Raw genomic sequence first — 26,882 nt, forward strand, 5'->3', positions numbered from 1 at the left:
GCGTTTTTTAGCGCTGGAAAAAAACGCATATGTGCGCATGCGTTTTTTCCCCTATATTTAACATGGGTGCGCATACCTGCGCGCTTGTAAGCGCATGTATGCGATTTTCATGCGCTGCGTTTTTTTGGGGTGTGCGTTTGTATTTTCCAGACGCAGCATGTTGCATTTTTTGGCCCTGCAAAAAAGCGCATGCGCACATATGCGCACGTTTTGCGCTAAAAATGGCCATTATAGCCTATGGATGCGCATATGTGCGCACTGGCATGCTCATGTATGCGTTTTTTTGCATATGCGTTTTTTTTTTTAACCATGGAATTTAGGGGTTTGGGTTAGAGTTAGGGTTAGTTAAGGGGGTTTAGGGTTAGGGTCAGGGTCAGGGTTAGGGTTGGGGTTTGGGTCAGGGTTAGGGTTAAGTATGGTTTGGTTAAGGGTTAGGGTCAGGGTTAGGGTTAAGTATGGTTTTGTTAAGGGTTAGGGTCAGGGTTAGGGTTAGGGTTAGGGTTAGGGTCAGGGTTAGGGTTAGGGTTAGGGTTAGGGTCAGGGTTAGGGTTAAGTATGGTTTTGTTAAGGGTTAGGGTCAGGGTTAGGGTCAGGATTAGGGTTAAGTATGGTTTGGTTAAGGGTTAGGGTCAGGGTTAGGGTTAGGGTTAGGGTTAGGGTCAGGGTTAGGGTTAGGGTCAGGGTTAGGGTTAAGTATGGTTTTGTTAAGGGTTAGGGTCAGGGTTAGAGTCAGGATTAGGGTTAAGTATGGTTTGGTTAAGGGTTAGGGTCAGGGTTAGGGTTAGGGTCAGGGTTAGGGTTAGGGTCAGGGTTAGGGTTAAGTATGGTTTTGTTAAGGGTTAGGGTCAGGGTTAGGGTTAGGGTTAGGGTCAGGGTTAGGGTTAGGGTTAGGGTTAGGGTCAGGGTTAGGGTCAGGGTTAGGGTTAGTTAGGGTTTAGGGTTTGGGTTAGGGTTAAGTATGATTTGGTTAAGGGTTAGGGTCAGGGTTAGGGTTAGGGTTAGGGTCAGGGTTAGGGTTAGTAAAGTCATGGTTTGGTTTAGTGTGAGGGGCCACCTAATGTTGGAAAAAAACGCAAACGCGGTAAAAACGCACTAAAAACGCATACAAACGCATAAAAACGCTGCGTTTTTTTCATGCATGCTCATAAAAATGCTTGAAAAAAACGCAGCAGTTGTATGCTTATGTATGCGTTTTTTCAAGGCGTTTTTTTGCGGGAAAAACGCGCTGCAAAAAAAAGCAAGTGTGAAACTAGCCTCACAAATATCTATCTAACAAACTGTTTTTATTGTTCAAAAATGGTAAGACATAACAAAGGTCTATACATTTTGTATTGCCTCACTGACCTGGGAGTGTCACTTACACCATTTGGGGAATTGATGTTCATTTTACCAGCGCAATGTAGCCATTAAAACATAGATCTCACCCTGCATAACCAAGTAAGACCTCATATGCTTACATTAAGGCTGTGTGCCCACGTTGCATTTTTTTAAGCGTTTCCGCAGCGTTTGTGCCGGATCAGACGCTGCAGAAACGCTTAAAAGATGCTTCAAATTAATTTGCATGCTTTTTTGACTTTTTGTGCCAATGCATGCATTTTTAACCGCTCAGGAATCGCTTAGCGGCTATAAACGCAGCATGCTCATTTTTTTCCACATTGCTGAGCGTTTTTAGCCTTCCCCAATGTTCCCAGAAAACGCGCGGAAAAAATGTGCGGCTTTTTGGCACAAAACGTGCAAGAATCGCGCAGAAAAAAGACGCGCGTTTTCTGGGCGTTTAAAAATGCTAGCGTGGGCACACAGCCTAACAGAAACTTAAATTTGTTTTTTCAATGGGTTGTCCAGTGAAAGCAAGTTCTCATTTATCCATAGGATATTACTCAGTGGCCGTCCGTCTGCTGGGACTTGCACCATTCATCAGAACAGGTACCTTTTGTCCCTGTTAGAGTGGAGTGCCAGCGTGTGTGGCTAGTTGCTTCTCCATTCATTCCATGTTGGGTTCCCGAGCGATGCACTTGTACTTTTTTACAACAGGTTCATAAGGAATGAATGGAGTGGCGATCAGTCATTGGTCTCCATGATTGCCGATCAGTGTGGGTCCCAACGGTTGGACCCTCATTGATCAATAAGTAGTCACCTGTCCTGTGAATAGGTGATAACTTGTTTTCAATTGGAAAGCCCTTTATCTATAAAACTTGTGTAAGGCTAAACCAAGTAATCTTACAAAAAGTATTGGGGCCAGAATATTTAAATGCTTATGTATTTGTGATATATATGTATATATATATATATATATAGAGATTTCATACATTTTACTTACATTCTAGATTCCGCTCAATATTGGATCTTTCAGTACACCAGTTTGTGGACCACTGGTAAGATTCCTTATGTACATTCATATATAGATAAGATACAACAATATTTACATTCACATCCTTTATATTCCGCCCTTTTCATTGAGCACATGTAATATAGTGTGATAAAATGGATAATACAAGGAGTTTGCTAAAAGGTTAGCACATATAACAATGCTATTAACTCTCAGCAACTTTCTATTCATTATTGTTGTACTCCTTTGTTACAGGGACCCCTTGTAATAAAAGTAATTCAAATATTGGTAAGTATTCCAAGGAAGTATACAATACAAGGAAGTAGTACGAGGCGTTGGCAAGCCCCCTGACTCTACAAGCCCGGTGATGTTCGTACTTCTGTGACCATGATTGTTTCGCCCTGGGCTCCCATATCTATCCCCCCACTCACAGGGCTCACACTGCACTAATTTCTTTGCACTCTCTCTAGTGTATGGAAAATGAATACAAATGTAATAGTGGGGAGGATTATGGTCCCCAACTCAGGACACCACTCTATAAGTTACAGCAGAACCATATATTATCATTTGAAGTTACCTATCACATTGAAAATTAAGTCTAGTTTCTATGTAATGGGTTTGTTGGAAAAGATTTAGTATAACTTGTATTTTCCCTCAAAACTATATTTAGCTCTCCTCAACTCTTGCACTGTAAGCAAGCTATCTGTAGATTGGGCTGCATTGTGACAGGTTCGTTTAAATAGCTGTCATATAACACAACATTTCCTTTCATCATATCAACATCTTCAGTCAGGAGTTTCAGAAATTAGACCAATGTCGATCATCTGCTCATCTTGCTGAGTTTACTTTTATATAAGTGGTTTTCATCATGAGACAGCACCATTATTATCGATACAAAAACCTGCTTTTCTGTTATTACTCTTAACATCCATGTATATACAGGGTGGGCCATTTATATGGATACACCTAAATAAAATGGGAATGCTTGGTGAGATCAACTTCCTGTTTGTGGCACATTAGTATATGGGAGGGGGGAAACTTTTCAAGATGGGTGGTGACCGAGGCAGCTATTTTGAAGTAGGCCATTTTGGATCCAACTTTATTTTTTTCAATGGGAAGAGGGCCATGTGACACAAACTTATTGAGAATTTCACAAGAAAAACAATGGTGTGCTCGGTTTTAACGTAACTTTATTCTTTCATGAGTTATTTACAAGCTTATGACTAGGGATGAGCGAGCATAATCGTGGGTATTTGGTACTCAGCGAGTAGTGAAGTACTCACGGTACTCCGAACATAGCGAGTATTTCACTACTCGCCTCGCACTATTCGGATCTCCCGCCCAGCATTTGCCAATCACTGTAATGCCGCAGCCTTGCTGGCTGTGGGCGGCATTACTATGATTGGCTGGCCGCCCAGCATCATACATGAGTCATAGGCTATGACTCATAGCTTATGAGTCATAGCCTGACTCTATATAAGCCCTGCCGCTGCCATGTTCTGCACATTGCATGCAGAACACAGCTAGTGTAGGGAGAGTGTGAGCAGCTGTTAGGGAGAGTTGTTTGTGCAAATCCTCCAGAAATCCTCTGTAAAACCCAAAAGCTCTTTTCAGAGCTGAAAGTATAAGGTCAGGGACTGAGTAATGACAGTTTTCCCAGCTATTTTTGGGGTCTCATTTACCCCTGCAGGGCAGTTTTTTTGTGCTGTTGTGGTGCTGTGTTCACAGCGAATAGGACGCACGGTACTGCACAACTGACAAGCAGCCAGCACCGCTGTCTTGTGTGGTGACTTGGGTGCGTAATCTCTCCTTAAACCTCAGGGCAATTTTTTTATTGGCAGCACCACTGTCTTGTGTGATTACTGGGGTGCAGAATCTCGCCTTAAACCTCAGGGCAATTTTTTAGTGGCAGCACCACTGTCTTGTGTGGTTACTGGGGTGCAGAATCTCGCCTTAAACCTCAGGGCAATATTTTTGTGCTGTTGCGGTGCTGTTTGTAAAACACAAAACAGTACTAGACTGTAGTGCTACCTTCCACAAAGCACTAACTGCTCCTTATTCCCCAATATCTGCATCTGAACATTTGCAACTATGGCAAAAAAATCCAAAATTCCTAAAAAGGCTGTTGTGAAGGGACGTGGACGTAGGGTTTTCATTGGTGCCCAACAAGGCACAGAGTCTGGGAGACCGAAGAAGGTTGATGTATCTAGGTTCCTGGTGAAATTTCCCGGTCTGGAACATAAACAGGTCTGGAAGACAGAAGAACAAGAGCAGATATGGTCTTGGATGGCTGATAAGGCCTCAACAAAATTTTCTAGCAGCAGTGGCACCCAATCGTCCATGACAAAACAGTCTCCTGTCCATACAGAGAAAGCTGGGTCATCCTATTCTCAACCTGTTCCTAGTTCATCACCCAATCAAGAGTCACAGGAAACATTTGACCCCAATCTTGGCCACTCCGAGGATCTGTTAGGTCCATTTCCTTTCATTGCCTCTGGCCTCTCACCGCGCGACATTGAAGAGGAACGTGAGGAGGTGTTGTCTGTTGATGATGGCCAAATATTTGAAACCCCAAGACCAGAAGAAAGCCACTTTCATCCACATGATATACCCGGTGAAGAGGTGGAGGCTGATGGTGATGACACACAGTTGCCATCTGGCCAGTCGCCAATATCAACATGGGAGGAGGATGACATGGACGACGAGGTGGTCGATGATGAGACAACTGATCCGACCTGGACCGTTGACACGCATAGCCAGCACAGCAGCACAGAGGAAGAAGGTGGATACGTAGCACCAACAAAGGCACCAAGGTCTACTGGTTTGAGCAGAGTGCGAAGTGTGTCAACTGTTGCCAAGAGCAATCCCTCTGTGCCACAAGTCAAGGCAAGGGTGTGTTCAGCCGCTGTCTGGAAATTTTTTTCCGATAGTCCTTCTGAACCAAATGCTGTCACCTGTAGCATCTGCCATACGAAGCTGAGCAGAGGCCAGGGCAAAGGCAACCAAAGCACCATCAGTATGCGGAAACACATGGCAGCCAAGCACCCTAGTCGGTGGGCTGAACAACAGGGTACCAAATCAGTGTCTGCGACTGCGGGTCAAACCACTGGCATGTCACCTGTGATATGTCCTTCCCAATCTGCTGGGCAGGAAGCAGGTGATCATCATACCACAAGCTGCGGTTGCACAGACACAGGACACAACAAGCTCAACCACTTGTTTGTCCCAGGAAAGCGTCCAACTGTCTGTGCCCCAGATGTATGAAAGGAGGCAAAAATACCAAGCCACGCACCCACAAGCACAAATACTTAATGCGCACATTGCCAAGTTACTAGCCATGGAGATGTTGCCAATTATGCTTTTGGGGACACAGTTTTTCCGTGATCTTTTGGCTGTGGCTGCCCCACGATACTTGGTTCCCAGCCGGCACTATTTTTCCCGGTATGCCGTTCACGCATTACACCAGGACGTCTTAAACAATCTAAATTTTGCTCTCTCCAACGCCGTAACCGGGAAAGTCCACCTTACAACAGACATGTGGACAAGTATTTGTGGCAAGGGATGATACATCTGTCATGGCACACTGGCTCAACCTGGTGAAGAGAGGGACAAAGTCTTAAACTGGATCATCAACACATATCCTACCCACGCCACGAATAGCGGGCCCAACCTCACTCAGGGTTTCTGCCTCATCATAAACGTCCTGTCTCCCCTCTTCCTCCTCCTCCTCTGCCTCATCATCCTATGCTGATTTACCCTCCACATCACTCCCAAGCTGGGAGCTGTGCAGCAGCGCATCGGCAAAGCGGCAACATGCTCTGCTGAAGCTGATCTGCTTAGGTGAGACACGACACACTGCAGAAAAGCTGTGGCAAGGACTAAAACAGACTGATCAGTGGCTCTCTCCACTGCAACTCCAACCCGGTCTGGTTGTCTGCGACAATGGGTGTAACCTGGTGGCTGCTTTAAAGCTCAGGAAGCTGGTACACGTACCATGCATGGCTCACGTGCTGAACCTAGTGGTGCAGAAATTTATAAAAACATACCCTGACTTGCTGTACCTACTTGAGAAGGTGCGCCGTATTTGCGACCATTTCCGCCATTCCTCAACCGCTGTTGCCAGTCTTGCAGCGAGCAATTTAATTTGCCAAACCACTGACTCATTTGCGACCTGCCAACACGGTGGTACTCAACATATTATATCTTGGCAAGGATAAGTGAGCAGCAGAGGACACTTGCTGAATTCCAGCTTAAACATTCACATCACACTGAGACTCAGCCAAAACACATAACTGTTGAGTGGGTGTGGATTGCTGATATTTGTGAGGTGCTTGATAACTGAGTACTGCACCAAGCTTGTGAGCGGTGATCAGGCTATTATCAGCATAACCATCCCTATGCTATGTCTGCTGAAAAAAATCGCTGCAGAATAAAAAAAATGGAATCTTTGCGTGCCCAGCAGCTGGGTATGGAGCAAGATTTCACAATGGGTGATCCTACCCAGCCCAGCCAATATCATCAGGTAAGACTGGGGATGAAGATGATGATGAAAACGAGGAGGGAGAGGACTTATTTTTAAGTGTTACAGAGGGGACACCTCATGCTACAGAGGGGAATCTCAACCGCCAGCTTCATGTCTGTCCAGCATGGGTGGGCTGGAGAGGAGGAGGTGGAGGAGGAGAGTCAGTGTGAGAAGAGGATGGGTATTGTTCCTCCTTCTGGAGTCACAGAAGATTTGCCACTTTGCAGCTTGGCACACATGGCACACTTCATATCTGACGGTCTGTGCCAAAACCCTCGCGTAATCCACATTTGCAATAGCAACCTATACTGGTTGGCCACCTTTCTAGACCCACGGTACAAGGACAAATTTCCTTTGCTACTGTTGCAGTCACCAAGGGGTTTCACAATGGAATCCTTCCAGGGCCGTTGTCAATCATTTGATGGCAACAGCACCCTCAGACACCACTGCTAGCAGAAGTACAAGGACTAGCTGGTACAGTAACAATGTCAAGGACGGAGAAGTTGAACAAGATGGTCAACAACTGTCTAAGTGACCATACCTGCGTCCTTCCTGACACTTCTGTTCCGGTTAATTACTGGGTATCCAAGCTGTATAATTGGCTAGACCTCTCCTTATACACCTTGGAGGTGCTGGCCTGCCCTGCTGCTAGTGTGATGTCAGAGCGTGTTTTCAGTACCGCTGGGGCAATCATCACAGGTACACGCACACGTTTGACTACAGAAAATGCAGACAGGCTGACTCTGATAAAATTTAACAAGGACTGGATTTCAGAACAGTATTTAAGCCCTCCAGATGACAGTATATTTTTTGCCAATTGGTGATCATGTCCACCCCTTCCCATACAAGCCCCTTTTCTTCTTATAAATGTTTTCAAATCCTGCTTCTGCCACGTGTACCTCATGGTCAATATAAGCTAAAAACAATGTTCTGTAAATTAATATTTCCCATCGGAGGCACTTGTGATGAGAGTGAGACCCTTCTTCCTTCATCAACCATGGTATCATGCCCATTGGGCTAATTTTTGGAGACACTATGGCTATGCCTGGACACTGGGCACTGCAACTACTATGCTAGTAGTCCTAGCTTCATCATAATTGTTTGGCCCTTCAGACCTGCCTTGCTTCCTTCATCAACTATGATACAGCCCCTTGGGCTAATTTTTGGAGACACTATGTCTATGCCTGCACATTGGGCACTGGAATTACCATGCTAGTAGTCTACTTTCATAATTGTCTGGCACTTGAGGCCTCCTTCCTTCATCAACCATGAGAAAGCCCTTAGGGCTAATGTTTTGAAGACACTATGTCTATGCCTACACATTGGGCAGTGGCAGTGGAACAACAAGGACAGTAGTCCAAGCTTTAAAATTGTGAATCCCTTGTGGTGGTGGTGGTGGTGGTGGTGGTGATGATGTGTGGCTTCTTTCTGCGTTAACCATCATACAGCCCCTAGGGTGCATCGCTCTCCTTACACCACTTACACACTTAGCTGTCAGAAGATCGCTTCCATCATCACTCGCTCTTACGGCACTTCTGATATATCACTGGCACTGTATAAGTGGCATACGAGTCCCGCTCTGCCGGCAAAAAATGACAGAACTTCAAATAGTTTGTACATTCTAGTGATGCAGTGCTGTAAAACCACTCGTGCAGCCCCTGACCAGGTGCCCCCATGTTATATACATTTGTATACAGCATACATTTTTTTAACATTTAACACATTTTCAGCCTTTTCCTCAACCCCCAGACCGCTTTGTAGGGTCCAGCAAACAATTACTCACAATTTTAATTGACTATCATTGGACTCGCTAATCGTACCGTATACCCGAGTATTACGGTATACTCGGTACAAGTATAGCGAGTCCGAATACTTCAGTACTCGCTCATCCCTATTTATGACCACTTATAAAATGTGTTTAACGTGCTGCCCATTGGGTTGGATTGTCAATGCAACCCTCTTCTCCCACTATTGACACACTGATAGCAAGACTGCAGAAAAAATGCTAGCGCAGGCTTCCAGTATCCGTTGTTTCAGATGCTGCACATCTCGTATCTTCACAGCATAGACAATTGCCTTCAGATGACCCCAAAGATAAAAGTCTAAGGGGGTCAGATTGGGAGACCTTGGTGGCCAATCATCTGGCCCACGATGACGAATCCACTTTCCAGGAAACTGTTAATGTAGGAATGCTTGGACCTGACACCCATAATTGATGGTATGGTGTGGTATATGGGGTACAAAGATAGTGGGGCCATTTTTCATCAATGGAAACCTCAATGCCACTGGATATCTGAAATTGCTACATGATGATGTGTTGCCCTCTTTATGCAATGAAGATGGCATGTTCCCTGAGTTTTTCCAGCAAGATGGTGCACCACCACATTATGGGTGTCCTACAAGGAATCTGACCCCCTTAGACAAGCATTTCTTCTAAAGACATACTAATAGGGAATTTAGATTGTGAGCCCCATCGGGGACAGTGATGATGATGTGTGCAAAATGTAAAGCGCTGCGGAATATGTTAGCGCTATATAAAAATAAAGATTATTATTATTATTAAGTGTTGCTATCAGTGTGTCAAGAGTGGGAGAAGAGGGTTGCATTGACAATCCAACCCAATGGGCAGCACTTTGAACACATTTTATAAGTGGTCAAAAACTTGTAAATAACTCATGAAAGAATAAAGTTACGTTAAAACAAAGCACACCATTGTTTTTCTTGTGAAATTCTCAATAAGTTTGATGTGTCACATGTCCCTCTTCCCATTGGAAAAAATAAAGTTGGATTCAAAATGGCCAACTTCAAAATGGCTGCCATGCTCACCACCCATCTTGAAAAGTTTTCCCCCTCCCATATACTAATGTGCCACTAACAGGAACTTGATATCACCGACCATTCCCTTTTTATTTAGGGGTATCCATAAAAATGGCCCACCCTGTATGTATTGGCTATTGAATCCGTTCTACACCTGGGTGGTGAGCATGTTTATTGGTACATTTTTAGTTTTACACCATTTTTTTAAGACACTGTGCCTGCAAATTCACATACAGAATGTCTTCAATAAAATGGCGCCGAAGATCGCGGTATGCGAACGCGCTTGACTCTGGTGCCATTTTATTGAAGTAATATACTACAAAAGTGATACCTTTTTGTTATAAAACTAGTGCTAATTCAAACGTTTTCTACTATCATGCCATACTTTATTAATTAACTGTAATGCATTTATTTTAATATAGTACACACGTGGAATCCCCAGCCTTGATGGAATATGGAATGTTGCTGGAATAAATGGTGGAAAACATCTTTTTGGAACTGTTGCGAATGTGCCACCAGGACTTGTAAATCCGGTGTTAAAATTACTTTTTGGAGATGAGAAAGGATTGCTGGGTGGAGTAACAGGAACGGTTGGAGGATTGACTTCAGTAGTGACAGGTTTGACTGATAGCGAAACAGGATTACTTAGTAACTTACTTAGAGAATTGACAGGATCAATTGGTGGCATAACAAAAGGGCTTAGTAAGGCACTTGGAGGATTGACTTCATCAGTTGGGGGACTATCAAATGGCATGACAGGAAGGCTTAGTAACACACTTGGAGGATTGACTTCATCAGTTGGGGGACTAACAAATGGCATGACAGGAGGGCTTAGTAACACACTTGGAGGATTGACTTCATCAGTTGGGGGACTAACAAATGGCATGACAGGAGGGCTTAGTAACACACTTGGAGGATTGACTTCATCAGTTGGGGGACTAACAAATGGCATGACAGGAGGGCTTAGTAACACACTTGGAGGATTGACTTCATCAGTTGGGGGACTAACAAATGGCATGACAGGAGGGCTTAGTAACACACTTGGAGGATTGACTTCATCAGTTGGGGGACTAACAAATGGCATGACAGGAGGGCTTAGTAACACACTTGGAGGATTGACTTCATCAGTTGGGGGACTAACAAATGGCATGACAGGAGGGCTTAGTAACACACTTGGAGGATTGACTTCATCAGTTGGGGGACTAACAAATGGCATAACAAAAGGGCTTGGTAACACACTTGGAGGAGTGACAGGACCGATTGGTGGCATAACAAAAGGGCTTAGTAACTCACTTGAAGGATTACCAGAATTGATTGGTGGCACAGCAGGAGGGTATGGTAGCTCACATGGAGGATTGACTTCATCAGTTGGGGGACTAACAAATGGCATGACAGGAGGGCTTAGTAACACACTTGGAGGATTGACTTCATCAGTTGGGGGACTAACAAATGGCATGATAGGAGGGCTTAGTAACACACTTGGAGGATTGACTTCATCAGTTGGGGGACTAACAAATGGCATGACAGGAGGGCTTAGTAACACACTTGGAGGATTGACTTCATCAGTTGGGGGACTAACAAATGGCATGACAGGAGGGCTTAGTAACACACTTGGAGGATTGACTTCATCAGTTGGGGGACTAACAAATGGCATGACAGGAGGGCTTAGTAACACACTTGGAGGATTGACTTCATCAGTTGGGGGACTAACAAATGGCATGACAGGAGGGCTTAGTAACACACTTGGAGGATTGACTTCATCAGTTGGGGGACTAACAAATGGCATAACAAAAGGGCTTGGTAACACACTTGGAGGAGTGACAGGACCGATTGGTGGCATAACAAAAGGGCTTAGTAACTCACTTGAAGGATTATCAGAATTGATTGGTGGCACAGCAGGAGGGTATGGTAGCTCACATGGAGGATTGACTTCATCAGTTGGGGGAATAACAAATGGCATAACAGGACTGCTTACTGACTCACTTGGAGGATTGACAGAATCAAATGCTGACATAACAGGAGGGTATGGTAGCTCACATGGAGGATTGACAGGATCAAATGCACCAATTTGGGGCATGACTGGATTGAATGATGGCATAACAGGAGGCCTTTTATATTCACTTGGAGGATTGACTTCATCAGTTGGGAGCATGACAAGATTGAATGGTGATGCAAAAGACTTGTCTGTAACCCCAATAAGTGTGCTAGATTCAGAAGGTGGGGATACAAATGGAAGAATGTATGCAAATGGTGAAATAAATGGTGATTCCTATGGTGGTAGACTGACAGGAGGGATGTCTGGCAGATTTTTTGCAAGACCTGATTTCAAAAGCAGTGTGTCAACAGCACAACAAAATCCTGGTCTTCAAGGTGATGTGTATGGAGACCTTGCTGGTGGGATTGGTAGTTATCCCACACGGAAATCATACTCCTTGTACGGATTATAAACCCGGTAAGACACATGTTTGTATACTTTTATAATATTTTGTTTTTCTTTTTTCAGAGAAAAGTTTGTCTAAAATGTTTTTCATGTTTGTATAAAAGAGGTGTAGACCGATGTATGGGATTGTAGATTTCTAAAAGCATTTCAGGAGTAGAATGCAATTTAAAGAATATGATGAATGGTGGCAAGAAAGTTCTATTCATCTGTTATTGAAAAAAAAAAAACAGAACAAAAGTTGAAACCTTGTAATAATTGCGATTGAATCTCTAAAAAGGATGTCCTACATATTATTTTTCTTTGCAGATTAGAATCTCACAACGGTTAACTCAGTCTCCTTAAATAATGAAACAAATCAATGTGAACATTTGATTTTATTAAAATTCCCACAAAGTAATTCCATAGCACAGTAATGTGGCCTTCTAACTAGTTAAATTCAAACTCATTTAGAGTCTGAGTTGCACAAATTTGTTTCCGTACTTTTCACAGATGGGACCCGTACCTCATATAATCTACGGGGCTTTTTACACAGATCTAGGTTTTTTGTGGACCGAGTCACAGCTCAAAATTCCCCATACAAGTTTATGGGCCAGTGAAAATCACAGATGGCGCACGGATGTCATCCGTCATTACACTGTAATGAGTAGGAGAAGCTTTGCAGGTTTTTTTTTTTCTTCATCAGTAAAAAAATGACTGATAAAACACTGATTGTAAAAACTGACACATGGGCCGCAAACTGATGAAACTCTGATGCAAAACACATGTTCTGTGTTTTCATGTGCAAGAAAACTCTTGCACATCTGAATGGGGCTGAAAAAGATAGTGGCAGTAGCTTCATATATCAGAACTTTACATGGAGGGTAGGATAAAGTTTAGGATCACAGTGTTAGGAACGGCGGAATGCACTAAATAAAAATAAATAATAAAGTGCGTTCGCGGCTCGGGGTCCACCATGCAGTAGATGTTACACCGCTGCTAGGTAATGACAGACGAGCAATATGGCGGTATAATGCGCACGGGTTAGACTTCACCCGAGGTGCGCAAAGCGGGCTCTGTTCACACACAGAGGCGCCTCAACATAAACATACGAAAACGCTGAGCCTGTTAGTGTCACAGACCACAAGGAAATGCACACACGGTATCTGGTCACAGGAGCAGGAACTAAGACAGAGGAGCTGCGTCCGTCTAGACCTACCGTGTGTGCGGCATCGCTACTGCGGACGCCAAAGAGGGCTGCAACTGCAGCGCAGTGTATGGCACGGCTGCTAGTCGACAAAGCTAGGAAGCAGGCACAGTGTTGGACGCTACAGTAGAGGCGCAGTGTGTACAGTGGCCTATGGCTTGCCATTGACTGGCGCTGACAGCTGCACTAATTCACTATCCACATGCGTAATATCAGAGGGAAGGGGTTTCAAATGAGTCAGTCACCAGAGTCATACATCCGTCACCATTCACATATTAGCTTGAAATGTCTATACTAGCGCATGGCCGAATGGTCATGCGTGCTTTTTATAGCCGTGCGGGACCTTCCAGATCTCCGAGATGGACCAAAGAGATCTGGAGCAGGACCTGGGCACATGACTCCTGATCTCCAATGGGAGATCGCCTCGTGAGCAGGCCCAGTAGGAGCACTGAGGAACTTAGTCTCTGGAGCGGTCTGCTGCAAAGTAACTTTCTCTGCAGTAGATAGACAGCAGGAGACCGCAGGATGTGAGGCTCTGGATTCCTGCAGAGCAGACGCAGAACCCAGATGCCTAACACACAGTGCATCAATATTTTGTTGGTGACTGCAGTGTGATTCTGCATATGGGCAGTGTCTGCTGGCAGAGCCGATTTTGACTTTCCTGGTGCCTAAAGCAAAAATTGAAATGGCACGCTTCCCTAGCGTGCAATACAAACAATACAGTGAATGAAAGCATTTCCTGCATCATTTTTTGGCGTTGGTTTGTGGCAATCATTCTATGTTAAAAGCAATCTGGTAACATAATTGTCCAGACCAGTGTGGTTACGGCAATACGAAATTTCAATAGATTTTTTATTATTAATATTTTCACGCTTGAAAAAAAATTAGTTTGTGCCAGACTTGTAAGTTTTTTTTTGCCATTTTTTTTCCATCGATGAAGATATAGGGCTGGTTTTTCTGTGCTGAGCTGACATTTTTATTTGGGGTACATATCATAATTTGGTCACTTTTTATTCCATTTTTTAAGAGAGGTGACGTGACCGAAAAACTGTAATTCTGAGATTTTGATCTATGCCACAGACTAATGATCTCTGCACAATAAAGCTGAACATTAGCCGGTGACTAAAGGTACTGTCACACTTAGCGATGCACCAGCGATCCCGACCAGCGATATGACGCGGTCAGGATCGCTGGTACATCGCTAAGTGGTCGCTAGTGAGCTGCCACACAGGCAGATCTCACCAGCGACATAGCAGTGGTCGGGGGTCGTTACTTACCTGTCAGACGAGGCGATCCTGATGTTCTCCCACCCGCGTCCATGCGTCGCTCATGGGCGCCACAGGAAGCCCAGCAGGAAGCTGATGGCGAGAAACGGTCCAGGACGTTCTCGCGCGATCAGCGATAATCAGCGGGGGAGCCGGTCGGAGGTAAGTATCACACATAGCGATATCGCTAGCAATATCGCTGCTACGTCACAAAACCAGTGACGTTATAGTGATATTGATAGCGATATCGCTCAGTGTGACAGGCCCTTAAGTCATTTTTTCTGTTGCACTTTGCAGGGGCAGCAGTAAGACCAACAAAGCAAAGACAAAGCAAATCTCTGTCATTGTTCAGTGTGCAGAGCACAGCAGCTGTGGAGGATTTTATTGATGCCCTCTGAACACTGTAGCAACAAGCAGATCCATTGCAAGATAAGCCTCTGCAAGTTATGAGTTGGAAAAAATAGCCACTGACTAAGGGTACCGTTACACATAACGATGTCCCAGCGATCCCACCAACGATCCGGCGTAGATGGGATTGCTGGGACATTGTTAGCTGATCGCTGGTGAGCTGTCACATAGACAGCCCCTCCAGCGATCAGGATCAGTGAGCACGCTGGTTACCAACGTAAACATTGGTTTTCTAAGGGCTGCGAGGCCCTTAGAAACCCGATGTTTACCCTAGATACCAGCGTGCACTGCAGGCAGGGCGGAAGGTGGAGGCAGAGCGGCGCACAGACAGACCAGCGTAGCTCTGCTATCTGCTACTCCGGTCTGACAGACTGGAGTAGTAGATAGCAGAGCTACTCCGGTCTGTGCGCCGCTCTGCCTCCACCTCCCGCCCTGCCTGCAGTGCACGCTGGTATCTAGAGTAAACAACGGGTTTCTAAGGGCCCCGCAGCCCTTAGAAACCAGATGTTTGCATTGGTAACCAGCATGCAGCGTCGCTCATCGCTGGCTCCCGCTGCCACACGCAGCGATGCGCCCTGGCCAGCGGGAGACCAGCGATGAAAAAATGGCCCAGGACGATCCAGCATGATCAGCGATACCTTCCGGGGGGGGCGATCGCTGCTGAATGTCACACACAGCGATCTCGCTGGAGAGATCTCTGATGTGTCACAAAATCAGCGATCTCGCCAGCGAGATCGCTGTGTGTAACGGGCCCTTAAGTAAGGGTTCAGACAACTATTAACTAAGGTGTATGAACATCTTTAGATTTTGGCATTAGTTTCCTTTGGTCAAATTCAAACATTGACAAACAAAAGAAAATGATTTCCAGGTAAGTATCATCAGCAAAAATTTCAGAATTTTTGTTGCCATCAGACAGAAATAGGGGAAAGAAGGGCAATGCCAAGGGGTAAATCTTTTTCATTTTATCGACTAGAAGAATGTGCTTGCTTGGTGGACCAAACGTCGGAGTAAAAGGAATATTCAGCTGGTAGTAATATTTACTCTAAAAGAACTTTATTTCTGCTCGCCATCAAATTACTCACTTTTTTTGTAAATTTAATTTCACAATATGGTAAAATACTAATATTTCTACTGCTTCTATTACTATTAGAAATAATAAACTGAGAAATTCACAAATTTTGTATTTATTTTGTTTTTAGAGATGAAGAATTGGCTATCTGCTTCAGTAGAGAAACACAATAAAACAGCAGAATGTTACCGTATTATGTGATTTATAATCAGTCTAAATTTCTAACACTATAATTGAATGAGACTTTTTTGATCATGTAAAAATGGCATAAAATATGATAAATAAAATGCTTTAAAAAAACTTAATGTACATTGTTTACATTTTGTTTTGGGCTTGTGCTATGCGAGTTAGAAGTGAACAAAAACAATAAAAGTAGCCTCTTCCACTTTGAACACTATTCAATATTTTTGCCTTTTGCACCTTTTCTGTTAGTCTTATATTAATGAAAATTAGCTGCTCAACTTAGTAGAGATGTAGCACATCACAAAATTATTATTAAGGCTAGGTTCACAGCGTCCATAAACCTTATATTTGATATATACATTGTAAAACACTCCATAACTCTATGTTAGCTTTAGGGAACACTATCTTCTGGGATAGATGGTTAGCAGGAAAAGGTCTCCTAAGGCCACGTCATTCACATGTCAGTTTTTCATGAGTGCTGTGTGGTTTTATATTGATACTGATAGGTATGAGTTCTATCACATAATCTATGGGGAGGTTCACATGTCCATGATTTTTTGTGGAACGAATGCTCCATGCAAAATCGAGGAGTCTTGTCCAAGTGTTGGATCAAACTCAGTACTGAATGTCTGTGGGTCTGTGAAAAAAAAATCTGACAGCACTTGGATGCCATGTGTGTGCTGTCAGTTTTTCTCTGACTGATAGGAGAAAGTGGAGAAACTTTTGTTTTCTCATCACTGAAAAAAAAATGATCTAGGATGCTCGGATGAACTGTGATGGCATTCTAATAAAAATCTGATGATGATCATTCATGTAATTTGGTCCGTTTTTCTCGTACGTCAAAAAACTGATGTCTGAATGGGTCTTACTACAACACAGATTTCTGTTTAAAACTGTCCACAACCAGCTGAAAAGCAAAAAAAAAAATCAATCACTTTACCACTAGTAGAACACCTCTATAACCCTCAAGGTTTTGAACCTAGCAACCATGACCTCAAAACAAAACTTTGCAAGACCATTGCTCTCATTGGCACATAATTCAGACTAATCTGCAGACTTTGTAAAGAGCCCTCACAGTTTACTTTATCTTATATCGGCCAAACTTGGTGACAGGTTCCCTTTAAGCTGTATAATGAGCCTGTTTATTAGTAAACTGTGAGGGCTCTTTACAAAGTCCGCAAACTTTGGGGTATGACAGGGGATATTACGGACTGAACTACTCCACCCATCCCCGTCCTCCTATGCTGCCATTGGAGCGCCCCGCGGGGCCTGGGGGTACTCAGTACCGGGCCCGTCGACTTCAATGGGGGACGGTGTCACGGCGGCAACCCGGTCCGTGACCCAGAGGCATCCAGTAATAAAATAGGGGAAAGTTGTGTGGTGTTTTTGTGGTAAAAATAAAGATAATGTTTATAGATGGTGAAATACGTGACGCCACCTGTGGTATTCTAGTCAGAGGTGACCAGCACTGCGGTGTTGCTTCTCTGGGATGGATGTTGGGTGCAGCTATGATGTTGTAGCCCTCCACAGGTAGGGCTGTAGTCCCTGGGCAAAGATGTTTAAATAAATAGTAAAAGTGGCTGTAAACGTTGGGGTGCAGATAAATGAGAGAAAGACAGAGAGGTGCAGTTTCTTTACCTTTTACTGGTAATAGGTTGCAGTCCGGAGTACCACACACAAAGCGCAGAAAGGAAGGTCCTAAATCCCCACCTGGCAAGGTGGATCCCCTGAATGCCTCCAGGCAAGCTGGACTCATTCCATCACCTGGACTCATTCCATCAGTCTCTGCTCTTGTCCTTTCCCTCTTCACAGATCAGCTGCCTGTCTTGAACTGACAGGATCTTCCAGAAAGATCTCTTTTCCTCACATCCTCACGTTGTAACTGTCATTTCTCCTCACAGCTCACAGCTGTTTCGTTCCCATGACAACCCCATCAGCTGATTTCTAGCTGACTCCCCAACCCCCTCTGCTGGCCAGAATTTATAAGGCAGCTCCCTTTTCTGACCTGCAGCAGGAAATTGTGATTAAATCTATGCTGCCTGGCATGGGGGGTTCCTTTCTGCCTCCAAGCGGGACTTTACCCATTAGAGGGAGGTAATGTCACTGTGACAACCGGACTCTGGGATGTCACACCATCTGAGGGTGATCTTCAGAGAAACGTGTGAGATCCCCACAATTTTTTATTACCTGTACTGATTTAGTCATGTGCACTTTTTAATAGTCTGTGTCACATATATATTCTATTGGTGTTTGAAGTATTTTACCTCTTATACTGTATATTGAAAGAGTTAAGTTTTATGGTATCTCGTGCTACAGAGTTATGGATCCTGGGGAATTGGTCCAAAGTGGCCACATTAGCTATAGTTTGTGTCTAAGAGAAAAATGTGCACAGAAAACTTAGCAAATCTGCAAAAAAATTAACTTGTTGCAAATGTGAAACATGCACCGCAGGTTAGTTTATGCCGCATGAGAAAATAATCGCTGAACTGCTCTGCCCAATAGAATAACGCTGGGCTGAGTGCTATCCGATTAAACATCTCATGGCACTACCCATCACGTTGCATGTTGGAAAAAACAAACTGTGCTTTATTCACACTCCGCAGATCCTGTGTCTACAGTTCTGATGTCAATAGTGCTGCAGCCAATCAGGAGCTCAGCAGCTCATTCTCTGTAGCACCATTGACGTGATGTGATGTGAGAGATGCAGACAATAATAGACACCAGGTGAAGCAGCAGTTTATATTTATATATACTAGATTAAGGCCCGATGCTATCGCATCGAGAGGATAGTGACACACCTCTTGCCATGTTAACCCTCAATACACACACACCTCCTCAACACACACTCCTCTCACCTTTCACCATCTCCACTCACATCCACTCACTCTTTCACTCCACATACGACCCTTTCTCTCACTCTGTCTCTCATACTCACACTGTCATCGTCGCTGCTCTATGATCCCCAACATCTTCTTCCGCCGGCGCCATCCTGGATCCCGACGTTGTCCACGCCGGCGACATGTTCTTGCGGCCATGCCATCTTGAGTATTCTGAAATCCTGCGAGTGGACATTAGTGGAGATAGTGAAAGGTGAGAGGAGTGTGTGTTGAGGAGTGGTGTGTTGAGGGTTAACATGTCAAGAGGTGTGCTGTGACGTCACCAGTTACAACTGGACGGAAGTTGTTACAACCCGGAAGCTGCTTAGCGCATTTATTATAGTAGATTAAGGCCCGATGCTATCGCATCGAGAGGATAGTGACACACCTCTTTCCATGTTAACCCTCAATACACACACACCTCCTCAACACACCACACCACCTCAACACACACTCCTCTCACCTTTCACCATCTCCACTCACGTCCATTCACTCTTTCACTCCACATATGACCCTTTCTCTCACTCCGTCTCTCATACTCACACCGTCATCGTCGCTGCTCCACGATCCCCGACATCTTCTTCTGCCGGCGCCATCCTGGATCCCGACATTGTCCACGCCAGCGACATGTTCTTGCGGCCATGCCATCTTGAGTATTCTGAAATCCTGCGAGTGGACATTAGTGGCTCACCATTGTCATTTTGAAACACGACTGCTACTTCACTGACAGTGGGATTATTGTAGCGTCGAGGGTCTTGAGTACGATCTTGTTTAATAGCCATAGTGATGTTTGGCATGACAGTTCCGTTTTGTACATTTTTGATTTTCTTTACATCGTAAGCGTTGTTCGTTTGCGGTAGTGGTATCGAGAATGTAAAGTTGGGCAAATGAGCGTTGCTGGTCATCTGAGGGATGTAGTGTTCCAGTTCTATGATAGATCTGGCCATGTATGCGGAAACAGTATGGGCCATATCCAGGAGGTGGTGAAATATTTGCACCCATGGAGGCAAAAGCAAAGGAACTGTTAATACTTCGAATATTATCCATGAAATTTTTGCTAAATTCACTTTGCCCTTTCAGCAAACGTGTAAAGACATCAGGATATTGTAGTATGGGTACATGGACTTTACCCTTCTGACAGCAGAGCGTAAAGTTGTTATCAGAAGGTATCTCTGCTACAAAATGCAAAGCTTCGCAATGCTCACATACATGGGTCATGTCACCACAGCTGTGTTCGGTAATACTATTTTCATCATTAGTGAAAATGTGAGGTTGTAGTAGAAGTGCATGTCCAACCGATGGGGTGCGCCTAGTTTTGAGACCAACGTATATTTGTCTTGGTTGCACTTTCTGCGGGCTAACTGCAGCTTGTATGTGAAGAAACTGTGCGTTGGTATTGACAAATGGTGGTATTGATAGGGCAGAAACAGATTGCTGATTAGTTATGTCAGTGAACGGCATATAGGATGAAGTGTGGTAGTAACTTGTTCCACATGCTGATGTGGAAGCATCCTGTTGTGAGTCTACTAATAATGATGAGGAAGAAGCCGTCTGTTGTTGGCGGTGATGGCGTGTAGAGGCTTCTTCAGCCAATGTAATAGATTTAGAGTTAGAGGATTCATGTGTGAGACAACGGCGTTTATAAGCCTTAATCTTGTGAAGTCGATGCTGTTTTTCCTCAGGAGTCTCATTAGCACGGCGTTGTTTTTGTCGTAGTGCTAAAGCTGCTTTCCTTTCACTGGCATTGGCATACTGTGCATCGGTATTGAATGGTGGTATTGATAGGGCAGAAACAGATTGCTGATTAGTTATGTCAGTGAACGGCATATGGGATGAAGTGTAGCAGTAAATTGTTCCACATGCTGATGTGGAAGCATCCTGTTGTGAGTCTAATAATAATGATGAGGAAGAGGCCGTCTGTTGTCGGCGGTGACGGCGTGCAGAGGCTTCTTCAGCCAATCTTATGGATTTAGAGTTAGGGGATTCGTGTGTGAGGCGACGGCGTTTATAAGCCTTAATCTTCTCAAGGCGATGGTGTTTTTCCTCAGGAGTCTCATTAGCACGGCGTTGTTTTTGTCGTAGTGCTAAAGCTGCTTTCCTTTCACTGGCATTGGCATACTTTTTGTTATGACTCATGTTGGCACAGGTAAAGGAGTCTATTTGGCAGTTATCTGGCAGTGAAGAAGGCATCCTGGAGTATTGTAGAGTAAACAGATACTAATTGACCCTGTAATTGCCCAGCAGTAGTTATGAAGTGGTAGTGGCAAATTGGCCCTGTAGTTAGACACCGGCAGAGGAGCAAGGCAGCAGTAGTTATGGCGGTAGAGGCAAATTGGCCCTGTAATTAGACACCGGCAGAGGAGCAATGCAGCAGTAGTTATGGCGGTAGAGGCAAATTGGCCCTGTAATTAGACACAGGCAGTGAACAGTCAGAGGAGCAAGGCAGCAGTACTTATGGCGGTAGAGGCAAATTGGCCCTGTAATTAGACACCGGCAGAGGAGCAAGGCAGCAATAGTTGTGGCGGTATTGGCAAATTGGCCCTGTAATTAGACACCAGCAGAGGAGCAATGCAGCAGTAGTTATGGCGGTAGAGGCAAATTGATCCTGTAATTAGACACCGGCAGAGGAGCAAGGCAGCAGTAGTTATGGCGGTAGAGGCAAATTGGCCCTGTAATTAGACACCGGCGGAGGAGCAAGGCAGCAGTAGTTATGGCGGTAGAGGCAAATTGATCCTGTAATTAGACACCGGCAGAGGAGCAAGGCAGCAGTAGTTATGGTGGTAGAGGCAAATTGGCCCTGTAATTAGACACCGGCAGAGGAGCAAGGCAGCAGTAGTTATGGCGGTAGAGGCAAATTAGCCCTGTAATTAGACACCGGCAGAGGAGCAAGGCAGCTGTAGTTATGGCGGTATAGGCAAATTGGCCCTGTAATTAGACACCGGCAGAGGAGCAATGCAGTAGTTATGGTGGTAGAGGCAAATTAGCCCTGTAATTAGACACCGGCAGAGGAGCAAGGCAGCAGTAGTTATGGCGGTAGAGGCAAATTAGCCCTGTAATTAGACACCGGCAGAGGAGCAAGGTAGCAGTAGTTATGGCGGTAGAGGCAAATTAGCCCTGTAATTAGACACCGGCAGAGGAGCAAGGCAGCAGTAGTTATGGCGGTATAGGCAAATTGGCCCTGTAATTAGACACCAGCAGAGGAGCAATGCAGTAGTTATGGCGGTAGAGGCAAATTAGCCCTGTAATTAGACACCGGCAGAGGAGCAAGGCAGCAGTAGTTATGGCGGTAGAGCCAAATTGGCGCTGTAATTAGACACCGGCAGAGGAGCAAGGCAGCAGTAGTTATGGCGGTAGAGGCAAATTAGCCCTGTAATTAGACACCGGCAGAGGAGCAAGGCAGCAGTAGTTAAGGCGGTAGAGGCAAATTGGCCCTGTAATTAGACACTGGCAGAGGACAAAGGCAGCAGTAGTTATGGCAGTATAGGCAAATTGGCCCTGTAATTAGACACTGGCAGAGGACAAAGGCAGCAGTAGTTATGGCAGTATAGGCAAATTGGCCCTGTAATTAGACATCGGCAGAGGAGCAATGCAGCAGTAGTTATGGCGGTATAGGCAAATTGGCCCTGTAATTAGACACCGGCAGAGGAGCAATGCAGTAGTTATGGCGGTAGAGGCAAATTGGCCCTGTAATTAGACACCGGCAGAGGAGCAAGGCAGCAGTAGTTATGGTGGTAGAGGCAAATTAGCCCTGTAATTAGACACCGGCAGAGTAGCAAGGCAGCAGTAGTTATGGCGGTAGAGGCAAATTGGCCCTGTAATTAGACACCGGCAGTAAACAGGCATAGGACCAAGGCAGCAGTAGTTATGGTGGTACAGGCAATGCCAAGCGTCTGCACAGCAAGTCGGCGTGAGGTAAATGACGCAATTTCACAAATGCAAGATGGCGATTCGCCGACGTCGTTAACACCTCTTGCCATGTTAACCCTCAACACACCACACCGCCTCAACACACACTCCTCTCACCTTTCACCTCCACTCATGTCCACTCACTCTTTCACTCCACATACGTTCCTTTCTCTCACTCCGTTTCCCATACTCACACCGTCATCGTCGCTGCCCCGACATCTTCCTCCGCCGCCGCGATCCAGGATCCAGACGTTCTCCAGGCCGCCGACATGTTCTTGCGGGACGCCATCTTGGATTTCGTGAAATTCCGCGATATTCAAGAAGGCGTCGCCGCAACAACATGTCGCTGGCGTGGACGACATCGGGATCCAAAAAGATGGCGTCGGCGAAATCTCGCGAGATTACGCCGACGCCATTTTGGATCCCGATGTCGCCCACGCCAGCGACATGTTCTTGCGGGACGCCATCTTGGATTTCGTGAAGTCCCGCGATATTCAAGATGGCGTCGCCGCAACAACATGTCGCTGGCATGGGCGACATCGGGATCCAAAATGGCGTCGGCGTAATCTCGCGAGATTTCGCCGACGCCATCTTTTTGGATCCCGATGTCATCCATGCCAGCGACATGTTGTTGCGGCGACGCCTTCTTGAATATCGCGGGATTTCACGAAATCCAAGATGGCGTCCCGCAAGAACATGTCGGCGGCCTGGAGAACGTCTGGATCCTGGATCGCGGCGGCGGAGGAAGATGTCGGGGCAGCGACGATGACGGTGTGAGTATGAGAAACGGAGTGAGAGAAAGGAACGTATGTGGAGTGAATGAGTGAGTGGACATGAGTGGAGGTGAAAGGTGAGAGGAGTGTGTGTTGAGGCGGTGTGGTGTGTTGAGGGTTAACATGTGCGTGTGTGTGGTGACGTCACCGGTTACAACTGGACGGAAGTTGTTACAACCGGAAGCTGGTTAGGGCATTTATTATTATAGATATATATATATATTTTTTTTTTTTTCACAACAAACTAAAGAGGAGTCACAGGGGTCAATCTTCGATTGTGTACAGTATATATAGTTTTTTTTAAGCTCACTGTGAAAAGTAAATGACAAGTTAACTTAATTCTGGCTTTTGCTATGATTACAAAGATGTCAAACTTATATTTTTTTTTTACATTTTTCTTTTCCACAAAAAAAAAGAAAAAAATCACTGACCACTATCTGTAATTTTCTGTATAGAATCGTTATTGTTATACAGTTGAGATAAAGGGTATCTCCGGCACCGTTTATTTCCACATTGGGAACTCAGTGGTGCTGATATCCTGTGGTGAAACCATATCCACCAAGACACATCCATGATAGCTGCCATTCATGCAACTGTCCCGTCAAGTATTTGCAGTCTGTGTTTTCACCACTGCTCGTCTCCCAATATGGCAGTGAACTGCGCTGAACAAACCCTTTAAAGTGAACCTGACGGCTGATACCTCCTGTATAAACCAGGAGCAGCATGTTTCCAGCGCCATCTGTACGATCTAAACCAGGTATGTTTGTCTCTGAAATGCTGCGGTGTCACAGAGAAAAACATGTCTAACTTCTCCCTTCCTGCTGCCAATGACTGGTCTCTTCCCGTACATGGACGCAGGAAGAAAATTGTCCCTCAGTGGGAGCGGATAGGGAGAAGCCACCAGGGACCCGCCTGTCTGACAAGTCATCTGTGCAGCCTCGGTCAGACATGTTTTTGTCTGTGACGCCGCAGCGTTTCAGAGTCCAACATACCTGGCTGGAATGATACAGCCAATGTCTGATACATGCAGCCTGTGGACCAAGCAGCATGTATCAGCCATCAGATTGCCTTTAAGATCCCATAGGTGCCATTTATGTCACATAGTTGACTATTATCTTTATGCCTTTGAGGAGAACTATAACTCCAAGGATGTACAGCAGCTCCTATGGCATGTTGGGAGTTATAGTTCACCACAGGAGTGGTGATTTTCTTTTGCGTTAGTTGCATGGGAGCAGAGTGGTCACAACTTTTTTTTTTCTTAATTCTACTAATGCTTGCCTCTTAACATCTTCTTTGTTCCTTGGTAGATCTCCGGTACTTTCTGTGCTTCTGCTCCATGCACTCATGGTAAGGTCATCAGCTGCTCATAAATCCTTTCTAGCCCTGCCACCATGCTAGACAGGAGGAAATGGGCGGTCTGATGTTTTGATCACGAGCTGCAGTGAGAGGCAGGACCAGAGCAGCACAGCGTGCCTCCTCCCCCTATCCTGTCTATTACCTCACTGCAGCTCATGTTCAGGACATCAGACAGTGGCCGCCAACTTCATCCTGTCTAGCACGGTGGCAGTGATTTTAGAAGTGCAGCGCAATCGTGTGCACAAGGCAAGCTGATGCTGCCTGGTGTGCCGGCTGCAGAACACAACACAGAACACCCGCTGACAGCGTGAAGGAGGTGACAGATCGAGTGGCCCACTATAGGGACCGACCATTATGGCATTTGCCAGAAATGCCAGATGGCCAGTCTGGCCCCGAGTGCCCCTAAGGAAGCGTGGACTTCTTCACTAAACCAGGGAAATCACAAGACAATAATGGAAATGCAATATTTCCCTGCTATATCTTTAAGAATCTGAAATCCAAACAATCCATAGCACGTAGAAGAGCGGAAGCGCGAAACCGCCATAGTCCGCATCTAACACATTGCTCCTGTTCTGATGATTTTTATCATTTAAACTAGATTAAGGCCCGATGCTATCGCATCGAGAGGATAGTGACACACCTCTTGCCATGTTAACCCTCAATACACACACACCTCCTCAACACACACTCCTCTCACCTTTAACCATCTCCACTCACATCCACTCACTCTTTCACTCCACATACGACCCTTTCTCTCACTCCGTCTCTCATACTCACACTGTCATCGTCGCTGCTCCATGATCCCTGACATCTTCTTCCGCCGGCGCCATCCTGGATCCCGACGTTGTCCACGCCGGCGACATGTTCTTGCGGCCATGCCATCTTGAGTATTCTGAAATCCTGCGAGTGGACATTAGTGGAGATAGTGAAAGGTGAGAGGAGTGTGTGTTGAGGAGTGGTGTGTTGAGGGTTAACATGGCAAGAGGTGTGCTGTGACGTCACCGGTTACAACTGGACGGAAGTTGTTACAACCCGGAAGCTGCTTAGCGCATTTATTATAGTAGATTAAGGCCCGATGCTATCGCATCAGGAGGATAGTGACACACCTCTTGCCATGTGAACCCTCAACACACAGTCCTCCTCAACACACCACACCGCCTCAACACACACTCTTCTCACCTTTCACCATCTCCACTCATGTCCACTCACTCTTTCACTCCACATACGACCCTTTCTCTCACTCCGTCTCTCATACTCACACCATCATCGTCGCTGCTCCACGATCCCCGACATCTTCTTCCGCCAGCACCATCCTGGATCCCGACGTTGTCCACGCCAGCGACATGTTCTTGCGGCCATGCCATCTTGAGTATTCTGAAATCCTGCGAGTGGACATTAGTGGAGATAGTGAAAGGTGAGAGGAGTGTGTGTTGAGGAGTGGTGTGTTGAGGGTTAACATGGCAAGAGGTGTGCTGTGACGTCACCAGTTACAACTGGACGGAAGTTGTTACAACCTGGAAGCTGCTTAGCGCATTTATTATAGTAGATTAAGGCCCGATGCTATCGCATCGGGAGGATAGTGACACACCTCTTGCCATGTGAACCCTCAACACACACTCCTACTGAACACACCACACCGCCTCAACACACACTCCTCTCACCTTTCACCATCTCCACTCACGTCCACTCTTTCACTCCACATACGACCCTTTCTCTCACTCCGTCTCTCATACTCAAACCGTCATCATCGCTGCTCCA

The 26,882-nt window shown here is 45.4% G+C and overlaps 1 protein-coding gene across 1 annotated transcript in view; it reads left to right on the forward strand.

Annotated features, from left to right (window-relative positions):
• LOC141087947 (uncharacterized) overlaps positions 1–16,291 on the forward strand; it is a 38,206-nt gene extending 21,915 nt beyond the window's left edge. Inside the window, exons 7-10 of the mRNA XM_073573823.1 lie at positions 2,325–2,372; positions 2,582–2,614; positions 10,088–12,117; positions 16,161–16,291. Of these exons, the coding sequence (XP_073429924.1) occupies positions 2,325–2,372; positions 2,582–2,614; positions 10,088–12,112 (2,106 nt within the window). The 3' untranslated portion in view covers positions 12,113–12,117; positions 16,161–16,291. The remainder of the gene's footprint in view (positions 1–2,324; positions 2,373–2,581; positions 2,615–10,087; positions 12,118–16,160) is intronic.
• The last annotated feature ends 10,591 nt before the right edge of the window (positions 16,292–26,882 follow it).

The sequence above is a fragment of the Dendrobates tinctorius genome, unplaced genomic scaffold (genome assembly GCF_039654945.1).
Source record: "Dendrobates tinctorius isolate UK_male_01 unplaced genomic scaffold, ASM3965494v1 ptg000036l, whole genome shotgun sequence".
Taxonomy (NCBI): domain Eukaryota; kingdom Metazoa; phylum Chordata; class Amphibia; order Anura; family Dendrobatidae; genus Dendrobates; species Dendrobates tinctorius.